This window comes from Odocoileus virginianus, chromosome 10, assembly GCF_023699985.2.
Source record: "Odocoileus virginianus isolate 20LAN1187 ecotype Illinois chromosome 10, Ovbor_1.2, whole genome shotgun sequence".
Lineage (NCBI taxonomy): Eukaryota > Metazoa > Chordata > Mammalia > Artiodactyla > Cervidae > Odocoileus > Odocoileus virginianus.
This window is the reverse complement of record NC_069683.1, coordinates 6,125,114-6,142,616: the sequence shown is the minus strand read 5'-3', so window position 1 is coordinate 6,142,616 and position 17,503 is coordinate 6,125,114. Positions and strand designations below refer to the sequence as shown.

Sequence of the window (17,503 nt, the reverse complement as noted above, 5' to 3'; positions counted from 1 at the left end):
AAGATCTAAGCACAGCAGGACTGGCTTCAGTGAGCAATAGGAACTTAGAAGGGCCCCACGCTTGGTTTAAGACTCTGCTCTTGCCATCTTGAATTCTTAATAATTTTGAACAAAATACCCTACATTTTCATTTTACCCTAGGTTCCACCAAGTATATAGCCAATCCTGAAGCAGACTCCTGGCCGGATGACCCTGTCACCTGTCATGTAACCTTGGGCTGCTCCTCTCTGAGCCTCCATTTTCTATCAGTAAAATGGGGCCAGGAGGGGAAGGATTTTATCTTTGGCTTTTCATGCTCTGCAGTGCAGGAGACCCGAGTTCGATATCTAGGTTGGGAAGATTCCCTGGAGAAGAGCATGGCTACCCACTCTAGTATTCTTGCCTAGAGAATCCCATGGACATAGGAGGCTGGTGGGCTACAGTCCATGGGGTCGCAAAGAGTTGGACACAACAGAGTGACTCACATTTTCATGCTCTAGAGTCCATGGTCTGATTGGAGATACTTAGAGTTGCATAACTCCACCCCATCTTTTCCTTCCAGCAGAAAAATAAACGGAGTCCTAGTGTTTATTGGTTTCTCAGAGCACCTCTGCCCTTTCTGACATGTGTGACCTGCACAGTTTACCTGGACACTGAGGTAGGACAGCCAGGAATGCCAGACTCGCCACCTGACAGATGAAGCCAGGAGCAGGATAGTGTCCTCAGCTGTGTATGGTGACTGTAATGCCCAGGGCAGTTATGGGGAGGAAAGGATCGCATGTATACCAGGTCCAAGGACACGTGCCCAGTAAATCACAACTGAATTATTAATGAAGTGCAGTGAAATGTTTGTGACTTGGCCTGTGCTATGATGACAAACTGTTCAGCTGTTTCCCCATCTCTAAAACTCAGCTGACATGTATGTTAAAGGTCTATTCTGCCTAGGTGCACAGAGCGAAGATCCCACGGACCACACTATGGCTCTGCAGGTCTACCATCCTAAAGCTTTATGAAATCCTTCAGGTCTGAATCAGACATCAAAATATGAGTCTACGACCACGTGGTTCTACAATCTAACTCATGATTCCATGGTTGAATGAATGAGAAAACAAGCATCTCTGGAGTCTGTACCCGATCCTTTACAAATGTTACTTCCTTTCCTCGTCATACAATCCTGTGCAGGGAGATATTTTCATCCCCATTTTCCAGGCTCAGAGAACAAATGTGACTTGGTCGAAATCACACACAATTTTAACCCTTTTCTGAGAACTCCAAAACAGAATGTTTGCACTAATCTCTGTGACTGTAAGAGTCCAATGACCTCGTTCTCTGCCCCAGGATTCCAAGAGGGCGGAGTGTGGCGGGATGAAGGCGGTAGGGACGACTAAGCAAACTGCACTGGTCCACATTCGCCTCCAGCGGCTCTACGCCTTGCTTGGCGACCCCTCTGATCTGGGGTGTCTGGCCATGCGCGACCACGAGGTGGCGCTGCGGGCTGAGAGCCTCTGGAGGGGCCGCGGGAACGCCTGGTTCTGAGAGACCACGCAGGCGCCGGAGGTGAGCAAGGTGATGCCCTCACTGCGAAGGAGCCCACCCTCCTGCTGGCGCTTCCCTCCCCGCCCCGTTTTGCAGATGTGGAAGCTGCAGCTCAGGGCCAGGTGACTTGCAGGAGCCCCAGCTACCTTTCCCCAGATTTCAGCGCCATTAATTTTAAGACCCCCCTATGTTCCATAGCCCTCCCTCAAGGACGCTTTCTTCAAATGGGGCTTTTAAGACCCACTGGGTGAAAGTCTTAGGGATCCCTCCCTCCACCCCTGTATTTGAGACCTCTCCTGTCCCAAGGAATGTGGGAGGATGAAGTACCAATCTGAGGACTCTGAAGGCCGAGGTCTCACTCTGATCCCTTCCTGTCCCCCTTGCTTCAGACCTTTTCCATTTTGGTGGTGGCCAGCCTCTGGCTCAGAGACTCCAAGCCCTGGGGGGCTTAAGCCACGTGATGGGCAAGCACCCCAACCACACACATAGCCTTAATGTCCTGGGAACCTGTGCCACTGCTCACCGATAGCACTTCCTAAGTGCCAGCCCCCTCTGTCCAAGTCTGCTTGTCCTTCTTGACTCCATGGATGAGCCTCCTCCAGGAGGCCTTCCTAACCCCACCACAGGGCTCGCAGCTTCCTGCGCTGCTCTTAGTCAGGGGTCCCCTGTGTGTCCTTTCCCCTCCCATCCCAGGAACTTGAGTCCCGGGGCACAGAACAGAGGATAAGCTTGGTGGTGGTGGTGATGGTTATGGATATATTCCTGCAGATCTTGACCAGTTAGAAGGAAGAACTCGCTAACAGCAGAGCCATTCAGATGAGCTGGAAGTGGGTTCCCTGTCACAGGAAGTATGTGAACAGGAGAGGGTACCACAGCATTCAGATGCCAAGAAGGATCACAGTCCTACTGGAGCTTAGAGGGAGATGGCAGGGGCGGGAGGGGTGGTGGAGACCTTGGGGAAAGAGTCTAAGGAGATGAGGCAGAAACTGGGTCTATGAGGCCAGGAAGGAGCAGAGAAGCTGGGCTGGGGGTAAGGGCCACGTCCCAGAGCAACAGCCTGAGCAAAGACAGAGGCATGCAAGGGCCTGACAGCTGGAGCTGGGGAGGCAGGGAGAGAGGAGGTAAGGAAGGCGGACAGAGTGTGAGCTGCACAGAAAGGTTCCACCCCAAGGAACTCCCTCCCTCACTCCCCTAATCCTAGGAGGTTATTGGGCTTTTCAGAGGGAACAAGCTTGTCTTGATTCATCCTTGTGGCCCCAGAGACCCGTCTGGGGAATGTCAATGGATGCTGGTCAAATGATGGCAAGAGGGAGACTCTTTGTAGTGTTTATTAAACCAAGGTGTTGGGTGGGGCTGCTGGGGGAGGACAGAGCTCTCATTGTCCCGTGGGCGTCTCTAAGGGACCGGCCCCATGGATGCCAGCATGGCGATGTATGGCTGGCTTCTACCCAACGCCTCCTCTCCCAGCTCATCCCCAGGACGCAATGTTATAAAAGTGAACAAATGCAATGTCTTCTTTCTTTTACAAATGACATATTTCCAATCCCCTGCCAGCAGGGACCTGGATGGGGGGGGAGGGGGGGTGTGGTGGTGGTAAGTGACAGTCCATTAAAAAGGCAACAACTTTTATAAAACTGATACTAAGGAAAGAGCCCAGGGCTGGGAAGCTGAGATGCCAGCCTGGTGGGGAAGCATAAACATGGGTGGGGGATACCCTGCTTCCTTGGCTGCATTCGCAGTAGGATGAGCTGGGCTGTCGGGCACAAGGCCAGTAGGGGCTGACTGCAGGAGGCCCCTTGGAGCTGGTGGGGCTCCAGGACGGCATAAACTCCTGGGGAACCAGCTAGAGGCAGGACCTCAGGGGTCAAGGAGCGCATTTCCATTCTGGATGCTGGGGGATGCCTCCCAAGTGGGAAACTGGCAGGGTTGGGACGGGCACCCCTGAGGCTTCCAGGGCCTCTGGGGTGAACTGATTTAGCCTGAGCCACAGCTAGTTACCAGGCCCAGAGTGCCACCCTCAAGGCCCTGGCCTGCCCTCCTGGGGATGACAGGGAAAGGGTACAAATGGGAGGATGTGAGTCTTGGAAGCAAAGGGGAGCCCAGGAAGGGGAGAGGGAGGGCATGATTTAGAGAAGAGAGAAAAGTGCAACCAGGCCCTTTGGGCAGGCATGTGGGACACTGAGTTCACTCATGCTTCTGCCACTGTAAGACCTCTGAACACCGTTTTTCCTTCTCTAGGCCTCAGTTTCCCCATCTGTCACATGAGGAAGTGGGCTTGACGCTTTTCTCCCATCCTTTCTACAACTGAAGTCCTATCCAGAGTTCCAGGGGAAGAAAAAAGAATGAGGTAGGCCTCACATGGCCAGAACAGAGAGATTTATGTCACAGAAGAAACCCACGTCTGAGTGGCTGGACCTCCCTCCCGCCTCCCTCCCATCACAGGGTCAGGTTGGTCCAGGCCTCAGGGAAGGCACTTTGGGGACAAGTGGGGAAGGACAGCAGGGGACTGCTGTCCGGTTTGGCATCGAAGACCCTTGGCTTATGGTCTGGGGAGCAACAGAGACAAAGGCGCAAGACTTTGCTCCTGGGTGTGGGTCCCAGGTTCAAAGCCTCTCTTTCAATGATGCTGTCACACAGGAATGGAGAGTCCCTGTGGGCATTGGCACATTAAAATATAAATTACCCAGGACCTGAGGAAACCCAGGGCACAGTCTGTTACAGGGCCCCAGGCCGCACCGTTCGTCACAAGGTATTGGAGCCCTTGGCGGCTAACTCCTGGGTGTCTATGCAGTGCAGGGCCACCTTGGGGGTGAAGCCAGGCTGCCGGGGGTAGGTGCCCTCCCGCACCAGGCGCCGGCACTGCACGCCCTGGCCCACGCTGATGCTCTGCAGTGCGGGGAGGTGGACGAGCAGCTTCTCGGGCAGGGGCACCAGGCCCGTGCCTGACAGGTCCAGCTCCTGCAGGGAGCCCAGGCCTGAGAACACCTCAGGTCCCGCCCACTGGAGCCTGGGGTTGCTGGACAAGTCCAGGACCTGCAGGCCCTGCAGCTCGTGGAAGCCGTGGGGCACCAGCTGGGGGAGACCCTGCAGGCTGCCCAGCGACAGGTGAGTGAGGCCCGCCAGCCCCTCAAAGGCGCCGGGGCCGATGGCTGCCAGCGGGTTCCCGTCCAGGCTCAGGTAGCGCAGGGGCAGGCCCCGGAGGTCGGGCACGGCGCGGAGCCGGTTCCAGGCCAGGTTGAGGCTCTGAATGGTGGGCGCCGGCCGGCCAGTCCGCGAGGAATGGGGCAGCAGGCGGTGGAGGAGGTTGTGGGAGAGGTCCACGTGCAGCGCCCTGCCCTGGCTGTGGGTGGCGAAGGCGGACACGGAGACCTCGCGGAGCCGGTTGTGGCTCAGGTTCACGTCGCTCAGGGGCGAGCTGGTGAAGCTCTCGGTGGGCAGGGTGGCCAGGCCGTTGTGGCTGAGGTCGAGCGACTCCAGGTAGCGGAGGCGGGAGAAGGCCGTGGGCGAGAGGCTGGTGAGCAGGTTGTGGCTGAGATCCAGGCCGGACAGCGTGGTGTAGCCCGGCCCTGCCAACACGGACTCGTTCACTGTCTCCAGCCGATTTGAGGACAGGTCCAGGTGGGCTGTGTCCAGGGGGATGGGCACGGGCACGATGTAGGGGCCCAGGCCGCTGCAGTCCACCCGTGTCAGGCTGAAGCTGTCAAAGAGGCCGAAGGTCTCCACCTCGCACTGGCACCCGGGGAAGCAGGGCCGGGTGGTCTGGGCCCTGCTCGCGGCCAGCAGCAGCAGCAGCAGCAGGGGCCACGGCATGGTGGGGCTAGAAAGAGAGGCACAGGTGAGGGTTGGCAGTGGGTACCCCGTTCCAGCAGTTTCCCAGGTAGCATTAGTGGTAAAGAACGCGCCTGCCAATGCAGGAGACATAAGAGATGCAGGTTCGATCCCTGGGTGGGGAATCCCCTGGAGAAGGGCATGGCAACCAACTCCACTATTCTTGCCTGGAGAATCCCATGGACAGAGGAGCCTGGAGGGTTACAGTCCAAAGGGTCACAAGGGGTCAGACACAACTGAACCGACTAAGCATGCACGCACGCACCCCATTCCAGATGGTTCTCGCCCACCCTGGAAGACACCAACCAACGTGTGTAGGCACAGCTGAAAATTGCCACCTGCCCCTCAGTGCCCCTAAAGGCTTTCCCTGAATACCCCGTCCTCAAAAATTCCTAGTCCCTGTTCCTCTCTGGCCTCAGTCTCCCCATCTGTATGATATGGCGAGTTAGGCTAGATGGCTGGGTTTTAAATTGGAAGTATGTGAACCCTTTCTTGAATAAGATTGGCAGGTGACAGTGGGCCTGTTCTGGTTGATGTGAAGCGGGGAGTCTGAGTCTGCCATGTCTGTTCACTGTCCTGCCGTGGGATGTGAAGGAACCCAGCTGGAAACGCACTGGACAAGATGTGTCTTTGGCTGGCCTCTCCAGCTCGGAGGATCTAGGCTCCATGGGCTGGTCTCTCCCCAGGTGCTACTGGGGAGGGGTCCCAGCTTAGAGGTCTGGGTGCTCCCCTCACCTCTGCTGAGCATGTGCTACGGGCTCGGTGCTGGGCTTAGCTGGCGCCCTGCACGGTCTCACTCAACCCTCACAGCCACAGAAGCTGCACCGCAGCGATCTTGTCAGCACTTCACGAAGAGGGAACTGAGACTTAGGTTCAGAAAGCCATGCATGGCCACACGTGAGTGGAGTGGAACTGAACGGCGCTCAGAGGGACATGGCTCACTGTCATGGTTTGACACTTGGCTGAGCTGTGCCTGAGACCCCTGCTCCAGCTTCCCAGACCGAGGCCTCTCCTGCAAGGGGGGCCTGCAGCGCTGTCCCCTCCTCACTCCTTTTGTGGGTAATGATAGCTGGGTCCACAGGCATAAGCCCTCTTCCCTGGCCTGGCCTCTAGGGGCAGGATCCTTCATTCCAACCAGGGACCCTGCATCTAGACTTCCAGATGGGCCCTGGGGACCACTCTGCCGAGTACCTTCCCCTTGCCCACCTTGACCCCCAAGCTGTTAAAGTGATTACACTTTTCTGGCCCTTCCTTTAACCCACAGCAGGCAGCTGGGCTGTGTCCCCCATTATACAGATAAATAAGAGGCTCAGAGACAAAAAGGGTTTTACCCAAAACCTGTACGGAAGAAGCAGGGCAGGATTAGAATCCAGGCCTGCTCAGTCCTAATTCTTCTACTTTCCTCTGCTGCCTCCAGGACTGGCAGGAGAGATGCGATCGAAGAGGAGCTCTTCCCACCGACAGGGGCTACAATGCAAGCCACTGCCCCTCCCCTGACTCACTGTCCCTCCCTGGATAACTAACAGCAGCTGCCACTGATGCCAAGCACTACCTGTACACTCTCACCTTCAACACTCATCCCCACACACATCTGTAGCTCTCTGGAGGATGAGAGAGGGGGCTGAGCAGTGAAAGAAAGCTTCTAACTGGACAGTCTGTGGTCACCCTCTCCCCTTAGAAGAGCAGCTACTCAGCCCGGAGATAGAAGACACGAAACCTCACGCCAGCAGATCCTTCAGCTGGAGTGGCTCAGCTCCCTGCTCTGCACCCCCTGCCCCATTGTCCCCCCATCTTCCTCCCCCTGGCCTTTAGGGAGGGGTGGACTGGAGAGGAGGGTGGATGGAGGGGAACAGCGGGATCACATTACCAGTTCCACATGAAACTTTAAAGGGGCAGCCACTTGATCTGCACTTGGGCTCTTCTCCCCGGCCTCCCTCTGCAGGCCCCTCCTCTCCCACCCCTTTCTTTTGTAGAGCCCAATTTGAGGATTAAACCCAGCCCAGGTGCATCCTGGGCTCGGTCCCAATTGAGGCTGGACAGAGTGTTCCAATGTCTGGAACCAAAAGGAAAATATTAAGTTGCTTCACACCCCTTTTGTTGCCCGGGGTGAGCTGCTCACAGCAGGAGTTCATTACTACCTAGGGCCTCACCTTCCCTGCTAAGCTGATCTGCTCATACCCACCCCTTCCTGGGGTTTAAACAAACACCAAATGCACACAAAAAGGCCTAAGATTACCCTTCTTTCCCAGAGGTGATTATACAATGTGCCTCTCAAGTGCCAAACAGCCCCTCATGAGCTCCTGCTTATGTAACTCAGCTCAGCGCTCCCCTTCCCTCCCCTCGACGGGGGCCTCTCCAGCCCTCAGCTTTGTCCTCTGTACCACAAGGCAGTAATTCCTGCCTGCCTCATACACACTGATGCAAGTCACACACAGCGCATGCAAACTGTGAAGCGCCGTGCACGTGTGCTTGGTGGTCATCACCAGCCCTCAGAGGAGCAGGAATGTGGATGGAGACCTGCCTGGAACACTGCTCCTGATGCTCCCAGGACACCCCAGACAAGGTCCCTGCACTGTGGACACCTCTCTGTGGGCCCCTGTGCTGGGCCAGGCCGGGACATTGAGCGGGAAGTGCTGACAGTGACCGAGCCTGTCCTAAGTGCCAGTCACATGTCCCCTTACGCCATCCTCGGTCACTGCAGGAGGTCATCAGTCTCATGTCCGTGTTGCAGTGGAAGAGACTGAGGATGGCAAAGGAAGGTGCCAGAGGCCAGCAAGCGCACTCAGGCCTCTGTCACCTTGTAACTGGCTAAGTTCGGGTGGAACATGCACTTCTGTGTGTTGCTGGGAAAAGAAGAGCTAAGCGGCCAGGGTCCCAGGGCCAGGTTCCAGCTACTGTCGGCTGCCGTGATCGTCAGTGCCCAGCTTCCTAACACTCAGTGGCTCTTGGGTGTTCCTGAGGTCACAGCAGAGCCCAGAGGTCTCTCAGGGTTGTCCCAGGAGGCTAGGAGAAGAAAAAAAGAAGAGAGAAATCTCTGGAAGGTTTCTCAACTTTGGAGCCAGAAGGGGGCAAAGGTAGAGATGTGGGCTAGTGGTCTTTGAGGGTTGGTGCCCCTGCTTTGCTCAGAGGCCATGACCCCTTTTGGGTAACACAAGGAGGGGTGCATTCGTGTGAGTGGCTCAGAGATGCTGGGGCCTGGCTTCGCTGCTTGGAGCAAAGGGCCCAGCAGCCAAAGGCAGGGCAGAAGTTTCCCAGGAGGAAACTGAGGGAAGATAAGGAAAACCCCTACCAAGGGCACAGCCTTTGATATTTTCCAAAAGACCTTTGCTTATTTGAGCTTGTGAGGGCTACAGAGCAGGGCGTGCAATCCCTCACTTTCTAGATGAGGAAGCTGAGGTCTCTCATCTTGTCTCTGGGTCCCCAGTGAGGTGATGGCAGCTGATGCTCAGGCTCTGATCTTCTGACTCCAGGCCCAGCGCTTCCCAGTCCCCTCAAGATGCCTGTGGAACTCTCCTAGGGATCTTATGGAGTCAATAAAAATAGTGCTCAGAAGAGTCTGCAACCTCATGTAGGAGGGGGCTGATGCCATAATGCTAAGGATCATGAGGGTAAATTGCAAGCTAAGAAAATTATACATTAAAAAAAAACCCAACCTAAATTATAATTTTAGAAAGTCTAGAAGAAAATCTGTCAACCTGGTAATGTTCTTCCTTTAGATGGCAGAACTTTGGGTTTCACCATGTCTTAATCTCCTTTCCCCCCTCTTATTTCCTGTCTTATAATAACTATATATATATATATAAATCAGACTGAGTAATGAAGACTCATAGGACTGTCTCATGGCCATCCCTTTCTCTGACCTTGGCTAGCCACAATCTCCAAGCCTCAGTCTCCTCATCTGTCAAATACAGGTGTTAATAGCCATCTCACAGGCCTGTCATGAGGATGAAACACACTGGCGGGGGGAAGGCACCTAAGCATGTTTCCCCGCACAGGGGGAGGGTACAGTGGGGGCTCCCCTGCCCTCCTCCAGACAGGGAGTGGGTAGGGTGGGGATTTCTCTCCCTCCAGCAGACACTATCAAGCATGACAAAGGTCATACTACTGCCCTCCAGGAAAGCAGTTCTTCCTGGGAAGTCAAGCTATGCTGTTTCTCAACAGGGCTGCTGGGTCTGGGAAGGGATGACTAATGCGAGTTCTTCTTCATAGCCTCAGCTCCACGGGGAGGATAGGCCCGCACAGGGTGAGAAGACTCTCGACTTCAACTTGCAGTGTGAACTTAGCAAGTCGCTTGACCTCCCTGGACCAGCTCCGTCAGCTGTGAATCTGGGATACTAATGATGGTTCCATCAGCCTCAGAGAAGACAGCTGTGAAGGTGAGACTCAGAAGACCAACATCCCTATAGAGAAATGAGGCCCCAAGGTGGAAGCCATATGACTGAAAGACTGTGCCTTTTCATTCCACCTCTACCCGTATCCACGGCAGACACAATTAATCAACCACAGCACTAAATTGCTGAGGGCAAAGCAGTCTGTTAGGCCCTGGGAGGTGCATGCTGGGGTCAGGGCAGGAGATCCCAGGGCCTCTGTCCCCATGAGGCTTACAAACCATCAATGGGGAGAGGAGACCAACTCATATCGAGATCACTAGCACCTGCCTTAGATCCAAGAGACCAGGACTCTAGTCCCAGCCCTGCTACTAACTGTGTGAACTTCAGAGTTTTCTTTCTTTCTTGGAGCTAGAACTGACTCTGCCTCCTTCCTTCTCTCAAGACCCTGTGATCTACGCTAGGGAGAAAGGCAAAGGCACACAAATATTCACCATGGAAGGCCAAGAGAGGATACTTCACTTACTCTCCAAACCCCAACCTGCAGATCAAAGTCATCTACTGATCAGCCATGTTACAGAACATAAGGGCAGCCAGACAAAGGCTTAGTAACAGTACCCACCCTTGGTCTGGGGGATGTGGCATGAGGTCCGCTGGGCAGGGGCCATGAGTGATTCCTTGTTAGGTCCATCCAAACTCTAAGGAAAGCTACAGAGTCAGTGGTGGGACCCTAAGAAGCCCCCCAGGCAAGTCTAGGAGAGCCTCTCAAGCAGCTTTGGCTAGATCATGCCCCTTCTTGGAAACCTCCTGACTTCTGCTTTACTTACAGAAACCAAGTTCTCTCTGGTACACAGGTATCTGCACCTCTGTGCAGATCTGCCCCCATGGTCCTCCCTCCTTCGGTTGAAAGTCCCATCTTGATTTGAACCTGTGGTGGTGGCCTTGGAACAAGTCTCAGCCTTAGCGCACACTTCCCCAAACTCAAGAGGATTCCAGGGCTGGAAGAGCTGGAAGGCCCCTCCGAGATCACGGGTAACTGAGGCCCAGAGAGGGACAGTGATGGCAAGGAAACAGCATGGCAGGGCCTGGGACCTGGGTTTGGATGCTCCCCACTAGGGCCAGGACAGCCGCGTCCCCAGGCCTGCCCTAGCCCTGCCAGCGGAACAAAGCCTGTTCTGTCCACTCAGGCCCCTAGGCCACTCCCCCTCCTTGCCTGGCTTCCCGGGGCCTCTCGCTCCGTACTGTCAACACACCTTCAGACGCACACTAGGTAAATTCTCTGCCTTTACTGACCTGCCCGTTTCCTGACTTGAAGTGTAAGCATCAAGGGGCGGTGACCCTGCCTTCTTCACCTGTTTGTCCCTTCCCCACCTGGGGCCAGAGCCAGGCCTGGCAGACATGGCAACCTTGCTGGATGAATGGAGGGCCCAGAAATTAAGAGTCAACCGTGGGACACAGAGCTGGCTGTGAATTCAGCTCTGTACCTACTGGCCTCAGGCACGTCTCAACCTTGCTGAGGCTCAGTGTCCTCAACACGGGTGACAACACAGGTTGGTGAAAGCGTTAGGGGACAGCGAGTGAAACATTTGGAGCAACTGCTGAGAGGGTAACAGGCAGGAAGGCCAGGGGTCTCCAAACGGAGGAAATAGGCTGCAAGTGTCAGACATTTTTATCTCTCTTAAGCGGCAGGAGGAAACAAACTAGTGATACTTTTTTTCATTCTCTATACAAATTTAAAAGGAGGTTTCTCTTAAAATACTGTGTTGCCATAATGACACCTGGTTTCACTTGAAGTTAACTATTCTCAAAACTTGACATTTTTCTTATGGAAATGTCTTAAGTTATGTTAATGTCCTATGCATTTACCCCAGACTCTGTCTTCAAGTGTTTCCACCTAATGGCTCAGAATCTACTTAACCAGTATGTTATACTCAGATATTGTTCCCCTAACCTATGTAAACAAAACTATTTGTATGGTAATCTGCCCTTCCACAAGATTCAAGTCAATCGTTTTATGGCCCTGGCCCAGGATGAATGTCTGGTGCCAAGATTATCCCAAAATGCATCTTATGGATGAGGGGCCTGGTGCCATTCTGAGTTTTTAAGACATTCCTTTCTTTTCATTAACAGACTGCTAGTGACTATATAACATCCAGCTTTAGACTAGCAGAGGGGGTACTCTTTCTGCCCCCTTCTGATGCCTATGTCAGAAGCTTTCCTTATCTCTTATACTTTAATAAAACTTTATTACACAAAAGCCCTGAGCGATCCAGCCTCGTCTCTTGCCCAGGATTGAATTCTTCTCCTCTGGAGGCCAAGAATCCCAGCGTCTTTTCGTTCAGCAACCTTTCACTGCTACAAGCTGAGTGCTGAATGCATAGTAGACAAGGACGGTGATGATTTATTAAGCTTTCTGAAGGCCATGACCATGTTATTTGTTGTTCTTTTTCTCCCCACCCAACTACCCTAAAGAGGTGCCAGGCACCCGGCGGGTCTTTGACTACTTGTGCTAACAGCCTCTGGTCACCGTGCTGGTGTCTGCTGGCAAGGCCCCCATCTCCTCTCTCCTCTGAGGCCTATCTGAGACTAGGGTTCCAGCTCGTGTCCTCCTGGTCCTAGTCACCTGCACTCCAGCATCTCCGGCCCACAGATTTGCCAGCTCCTCACCACGTCTTCAAGAGGGAGCCCCTGGTGAAGGGCTGAGCTGGGCAGGGGGCCGAGCACCCACCCAAGATGGGTTTTGTCCCCACTGGCTGCTCAGTGCTGAGTCACGTCCCACCCTGCTTACATTCATCGTGAGCTCACGCAAGCTGACGCCAATGAAATCCCCAGGTGGAAATTCCATCAGTGTCCTGGCCCTCAACCACTTAAGTCAGTTTTGGGAACGCAAGGCAAAAAGAATGTCTAGGGCCAAACTCCCGGAGCCTTGAGGGTTGGCTCTCCCAACAGAGGCACTAATGCCACACATCTGTGCAAACACATCAGCTCGCCATGCACTTCTACAGCAGTGGCTCGTTTCTGCCTCCCCACCACCCTTGACCATGGGGACTACTGTCCCTGTTCTGCAAGACAAGAAGACTGACACTGGGTGGGGCAGAACAGGAACCAGTCTCAAACCAAATCCAATGCTCCTTAAATGGCTGTGCCTCAACCTACAGACAGGCACATGTGGATCGTGCTGGACTATAATTACATTTACCTATCTGTGCTCCTGTGGGCAGGCATGGGGTTAGATTCACTTTTCGGTCTTGGAAGCTGATTGCTAGGCGTGGCACAGAGCAGGTACTATATGAAGATATACCAGGCACTTAGAATAATGCCGCCTCACCAAAGGACAACTCTCAGTCTTTCCACTGCCTCCTCAACTCTCATCTGCTCAGTCACCCTACAGGATCAGCAGGTTGGATGGCATGGTATCTACTGTACACCTGCCTAGAGACCCAGAGAGGTTCGGTGATCTGCCCAGAGTCACAGAGCCAGTGAGGTCAGAGGCTGGACTCAGGATCCAGGCGTTCTGACACCCGGTGCCTACGCTCCTCCATGACGTCATCCCTGGAGGACAATCTGCAGAGAAATGGACAAGGCTCCCAATACTATCTTCTCCATTCTGAAGCTTGGCAGGTTCCCTTTGGTCTGAGGCATGTGCCCCCACACGGGCAGGCAGTATGGGGCAGAGGAAGTGGCTTTTGCAGTCAGGCACACTGGGCTCCACCCCACCGAACCTCACCTGCTAGGAGGCCTGTGTGTGTCTTCATCTGCAACCTGCTGAGAAGCCTGGTGCTGTTCCCACAAGGTCACCGATGATTATGAGGAAGGCTCAGCTCCGGGCCTGGCACACGCTGGTGCTCACTGCATGTGGGTTCCTGCCCCACCCCCTGACCGGCGGGTGATTTCAGAGACCAGGGAAGAAAAAGGAGCAGTGACACCAGCAGATCTGAAAGCAAGGTAGGGGCAGAGGATAGAGGAGACTTCAACATGGATTCTTCCTGGATTCTCAGTGCACCTTGCAGGGCTTCACTCGGGCTACAAGTGCTCTGCCAGTGAGCTGATAAGGGAGTGTGGAGATACCGCAGAGGCTGAAGGAGGCTGAAGCAGGTGCGTCACCGCTGACAGAATGAGAACAGGTGAGACTCAGCAGCTAGCCCTGGGTGGGTGGCTGTCTTCCCCTCCCTCTCCCCTTGGCCTTACCCAGGTCAGGTTCAAGAGGCCTCCTGGCCAGGACTGCTACAACAGCCTCATTCCTGGCCCTCTGCCTCCAACTGCCAGCCTTGCTGGGCACCAGAGTACCATCTAGACAGACCAGGACTGATCACTGCTCCTGCTTTAAAACCTCTCCTGCCAAGACAGCTTGCCCGTCCAGGGGCCTGTCTTTCTCCTTGGGCCCCACATCTTTGCACAGGCTGTCCCCTTCAGTGAAGACGACAGAGACACCCTTTTCTTTGTCCTCCATGCAAATTCTCACTCATTTGATTCAAAAGTCACCTCCTCTGTGAGGTCTTCCCAGTCTAACTCACCCTTCATCCAGTAAAGGTCACTCTTCTACTGGGCCACCCCTGTCAAGGTTCAACACACTTTGTGATGTGTGGCCATCTCCAAATCTGATGGTCCAGCTCCTCTCCTGCGTGGACCTGGCCATGTGAAGTGGATAAGCCAGATGGGAGAAATGTCCTGGGCAAAAAGCTTCCCTCTGCTAGGAGAGGGTACCAGTTGGTCCAAGCTTGTAGGATACTTAGCGCTTTTGCCAGGTGGTGAACTAAGGTTTAGGACCCATAGTAGATACTGGCTCTGCCTTGTACTGTTAGCAGTTCAACAGATGTCTGCACAATGTAATACAGGCCACAAACCTCATTTTATTAGCACAGGTAGTTTGTCATCCTATTTAACATCCATAACAGTCAGTGAGACCAGAATTACCATCCTCATTTGAAAGATGAGGAGACTGAGAATCAGAGAGATAGAGTCACTTGCCCAAGGTCACAGAGCTAGGAAGCAATGAAGTGAGTGAAAATCTCCTTCTGACTCTAAAAGGCTGGAGCACTCAAGCCTCCAGACTGGCTTCCCAGGCTCCAGCGCCACCCACGAGCCAGAGGACGCTTTCTTAGAATTACCAACCCCACCCTATCATGCTAGCTTAAAAAACCCTCCAGCAGCTCTCCACCGCCTAGACCTGGCATTCAAGGCCCTTATCTGTGGCCCCTGCAGTCCCTCCCAGCCTCAGGTTGAATTCCATCCCTTTCTCCCCAATCTTGCATCTGGCAGTCCACAATGCTGACCATCCCTGTGCTGTTTCAGGACACACAAGAGTCATGCAGTGCAGTTCCCGGGGGGGCGGGGGGGGGGGCGGCGGGGGGGAGGCACTTTCTGCCTCCTTCCCCAGTGTATTCCCCCCACTTCCCCATTCTGCTGCTTTTCAGCCTTCCTGACTCTTCCAGGGACTCCAGGAAGGCCTTAATCTTTACATAACTTCACAGCCATCTCCCCCCTTCCTCTTCAAGAGTAAATTAGTGCCAAGTCAGAAGGGAAGTGTTAAATATTAAAGTGTCTCCAGGTTCTAGGGTCTCAACCAGTCAGCCACAATAGGAAGGCAAGAAAGAGGCTATCAGCAACCCCTTTTCCAGCAGGGTAACTGAGGCTCAAAGAGGGAAAGGAAAGCGCCCACAGTTGCTTCCTTCCAAGGTGAGTGGCTTGCACCCACGCTTCACATCTGTAGGACCTAGCAAAATTCTAGGTTAAAGACTGGCAAGGGGTGGGGGAGGGAGGGGGGTTGTTGGCTTTATCTTTGCCACCCAGGATCAAAAAGGAGGCTCCCGGCAGTCTGAGCCCTCCCTCTCAGATTAGACCTCAACTCTGCAAGTCTGGACTTATCGAAGGGTAGAGTAGGCAGGGAGGATCAGAAGCTCCTGAGTCACCTCCTCTGCCAGGCAAGTGTGGGTGGGCACTGCACTCTGGCCGTCCTTGGCTGCGCTACTTATCCCCACCGCAGGCTCTGCACCGCGAGGGAGTTCTCACCCCATCCAGGATAGGGGGACTGCGGCTCAGAGAGGTTAAGCAACTTGCCTAGTGCCAAACTGTGGGCCAGTGGATGTCCCATTCGAAACTAGAGCATGCAAGGTTCCTACGGCCTGCAGCCCAGCTGGAGGGCCCGGGAGCCGTCATCACCTTCTCACCTTTTGGACTAGAAGGTTCAAGCCCCTCACCCCAGGGGCGGGATGCAAACCGAGTGCGGATCTCAAAGCCAAGGAGCGGGAGGAGGGGGAGTGGGGCCCCAGGGGCTGGCCTCTCCGCCAAACAGACAAGTTTCTCTCGGTCACATACACTCTCCAAGAAGCGTGGGGCAGGCCACACCAGGTGCCCGTTCCTCTCCTCTCTTTAGCCCCCAAGTAGGGGGCCAGTATCCGCTGCTTACCTCTCTTCTCCCAGCCGCTTCGCCTGGGGTGTCCGGCACGCTCTGCCCAGCCTTGGCCCGGGTCAGTCTTCAGGCGCTGCCGATCCCCCCACCCACCCATCCTATTCCATCCCCTCTCGGCTCTAAAGACCCCTGAGGTGAAGGAAGGAAGGAATGCCAGCGCCCTCCCGCCCCCCGGCCCGGGATGCAGCTGGGAGGAGGAAGGCGGAGAAAAGTTTGAAGCGAAGTCGGCCCGGGTGGACTGCAGGGGAGCGAGGAGTTGGGGCGGTGTCTGGCTCTCGGCGCGCACAGACTCCGCGGACACCCAACCCAGACACGTCGACAAGCACAGACCACGTACGCGGACACAACGATGCGCCCACCCACACCCACAACCAAACGCGGGCCCCCACCCCGGTTCCTTGCCCCCTTCCCCAAATCACAGACACACAAAGGCACGGGCAGATGCATGTCCCCGGACCAAATTCACAAAGACCCACAAACGCACGTGTCCGCACAAAGACCCCAGAGGCGCCGGCCGACGCCCACGGCCCCGGGTCAGAGCCTTTGTCTCCTGGAAGCCCCCCTTCTAGGTCCGGGTTCCTCACTCTGGCCGAGCCCCGGGCGTCAGGCGGCCGCTACCGACGCCCTGGGTCCGGGAAAAGTTGAGGGGCCCCGGCCCCGCCCCTGCGTCCAGCGCGGCTCGCCCGCCGGATGGAGCGGAGAGGCTGGGGTAGGGGCCTCCGGTCCTTCGCCTGCAGCGCGAACTCCCGCTCTGCCCGGGTATCCTCACCCACCTGGAAGCCTGCACCACAGCCGCCTCGGCACGCTCACCCAGGCGGCCCGGCGGCAGGCCCTCCGGCCAGCGCTTTTCTCGGCTCGGCGCGGCCCGCCCCCCGGCCCCCGCCCGCCGTAGGGCGCTCCCCCGCCCGCCCGGCGCCTAGTGGTGGCTCGGGCCGGCCGCCCGCGACTTAGGGAGTGTCGCTAAAGTGCTGGCCTTTCTCGGCGCGCTCCCCACTCCGCGCCCCCGCCCGCCGGCAAAGCCCGTGCCTAGGCCGGGTTCCACCCTAGGGAGCGTCTCAAAAGTGCGCATGCAGCTCCCGCCCACTCTAGCAGGCGTTGCTCCTAGCTTTCTGCATCCCCGGGTCCCTGCCCGCTTCCCCCGAGCGCCTGAGCCTTCTTAGCAGATGGCCGCTCGGTCGGGAACATCTGGAGGTCGCTGGAGTGTGTGTATGTGTGTGGAGAGAGAGAGAGAGAGAGAGAGAGAGAGAGAGAGATGTTTCATTAAGAAAGAGATTGGATGGTGAGGGTTCCCTCTTATCGAGTTCATTCCCCCGCCCCCCGGCCCCCGGTTCCCCAGTTTTTTAAAACGGTTGAAAGGTGAGAGGGAGTCCAAGAATCTGAAGCAGGGAAAGACTGGCTGAAAGACAAATCGACAGAGAGACAG

At 55.4% G+C, this 17,503-nt stretch overlaps 1 protein-coding gene across 2 annotated transcripts; it reads right to left on the bottom strand.

Annotated features, from left to right (window-relative positions):
- Window positions 1-2,827: 2,827 nt before the first annotated feature.
- On the bottom strand, window positions 2,828-16,942 carry TSKU (tsukushi, small leucine rich proteoglycan). 2 transcript variants are annotated; one of them, XM_070472949.1, is made up of 2 exons: window positions 16,854-16,942; window positions 2,828-5,332 (listed from the first exon to the last, which is right to left on the bottom strand). In XM_070472949.1, the coding sequence occupies exon 2, from the start codon at window positions 5,323-5,325 to the stop codon at window positions 4,258-4,260; it is 1,068 nt and encodes a 355-aa protein (XP_070329050.1). In that variant the 5' UTR covers window positions 5,326-5,332; window positions 16,854-16,942; the 3' UTR covers window positions 2,828-4,257. The 2 variants fall into 2 exon arrangements, with proteins under 2 accessions (XP_070329050.1, XP_020770709.2); XM_020915050.2 differs by lacking the exon at window positions 16,854-16,942 and adding an exon at window positions 13,399-16,187.
- Window positions 16,943-17,503: the final 561 nt, after the last annotated feature.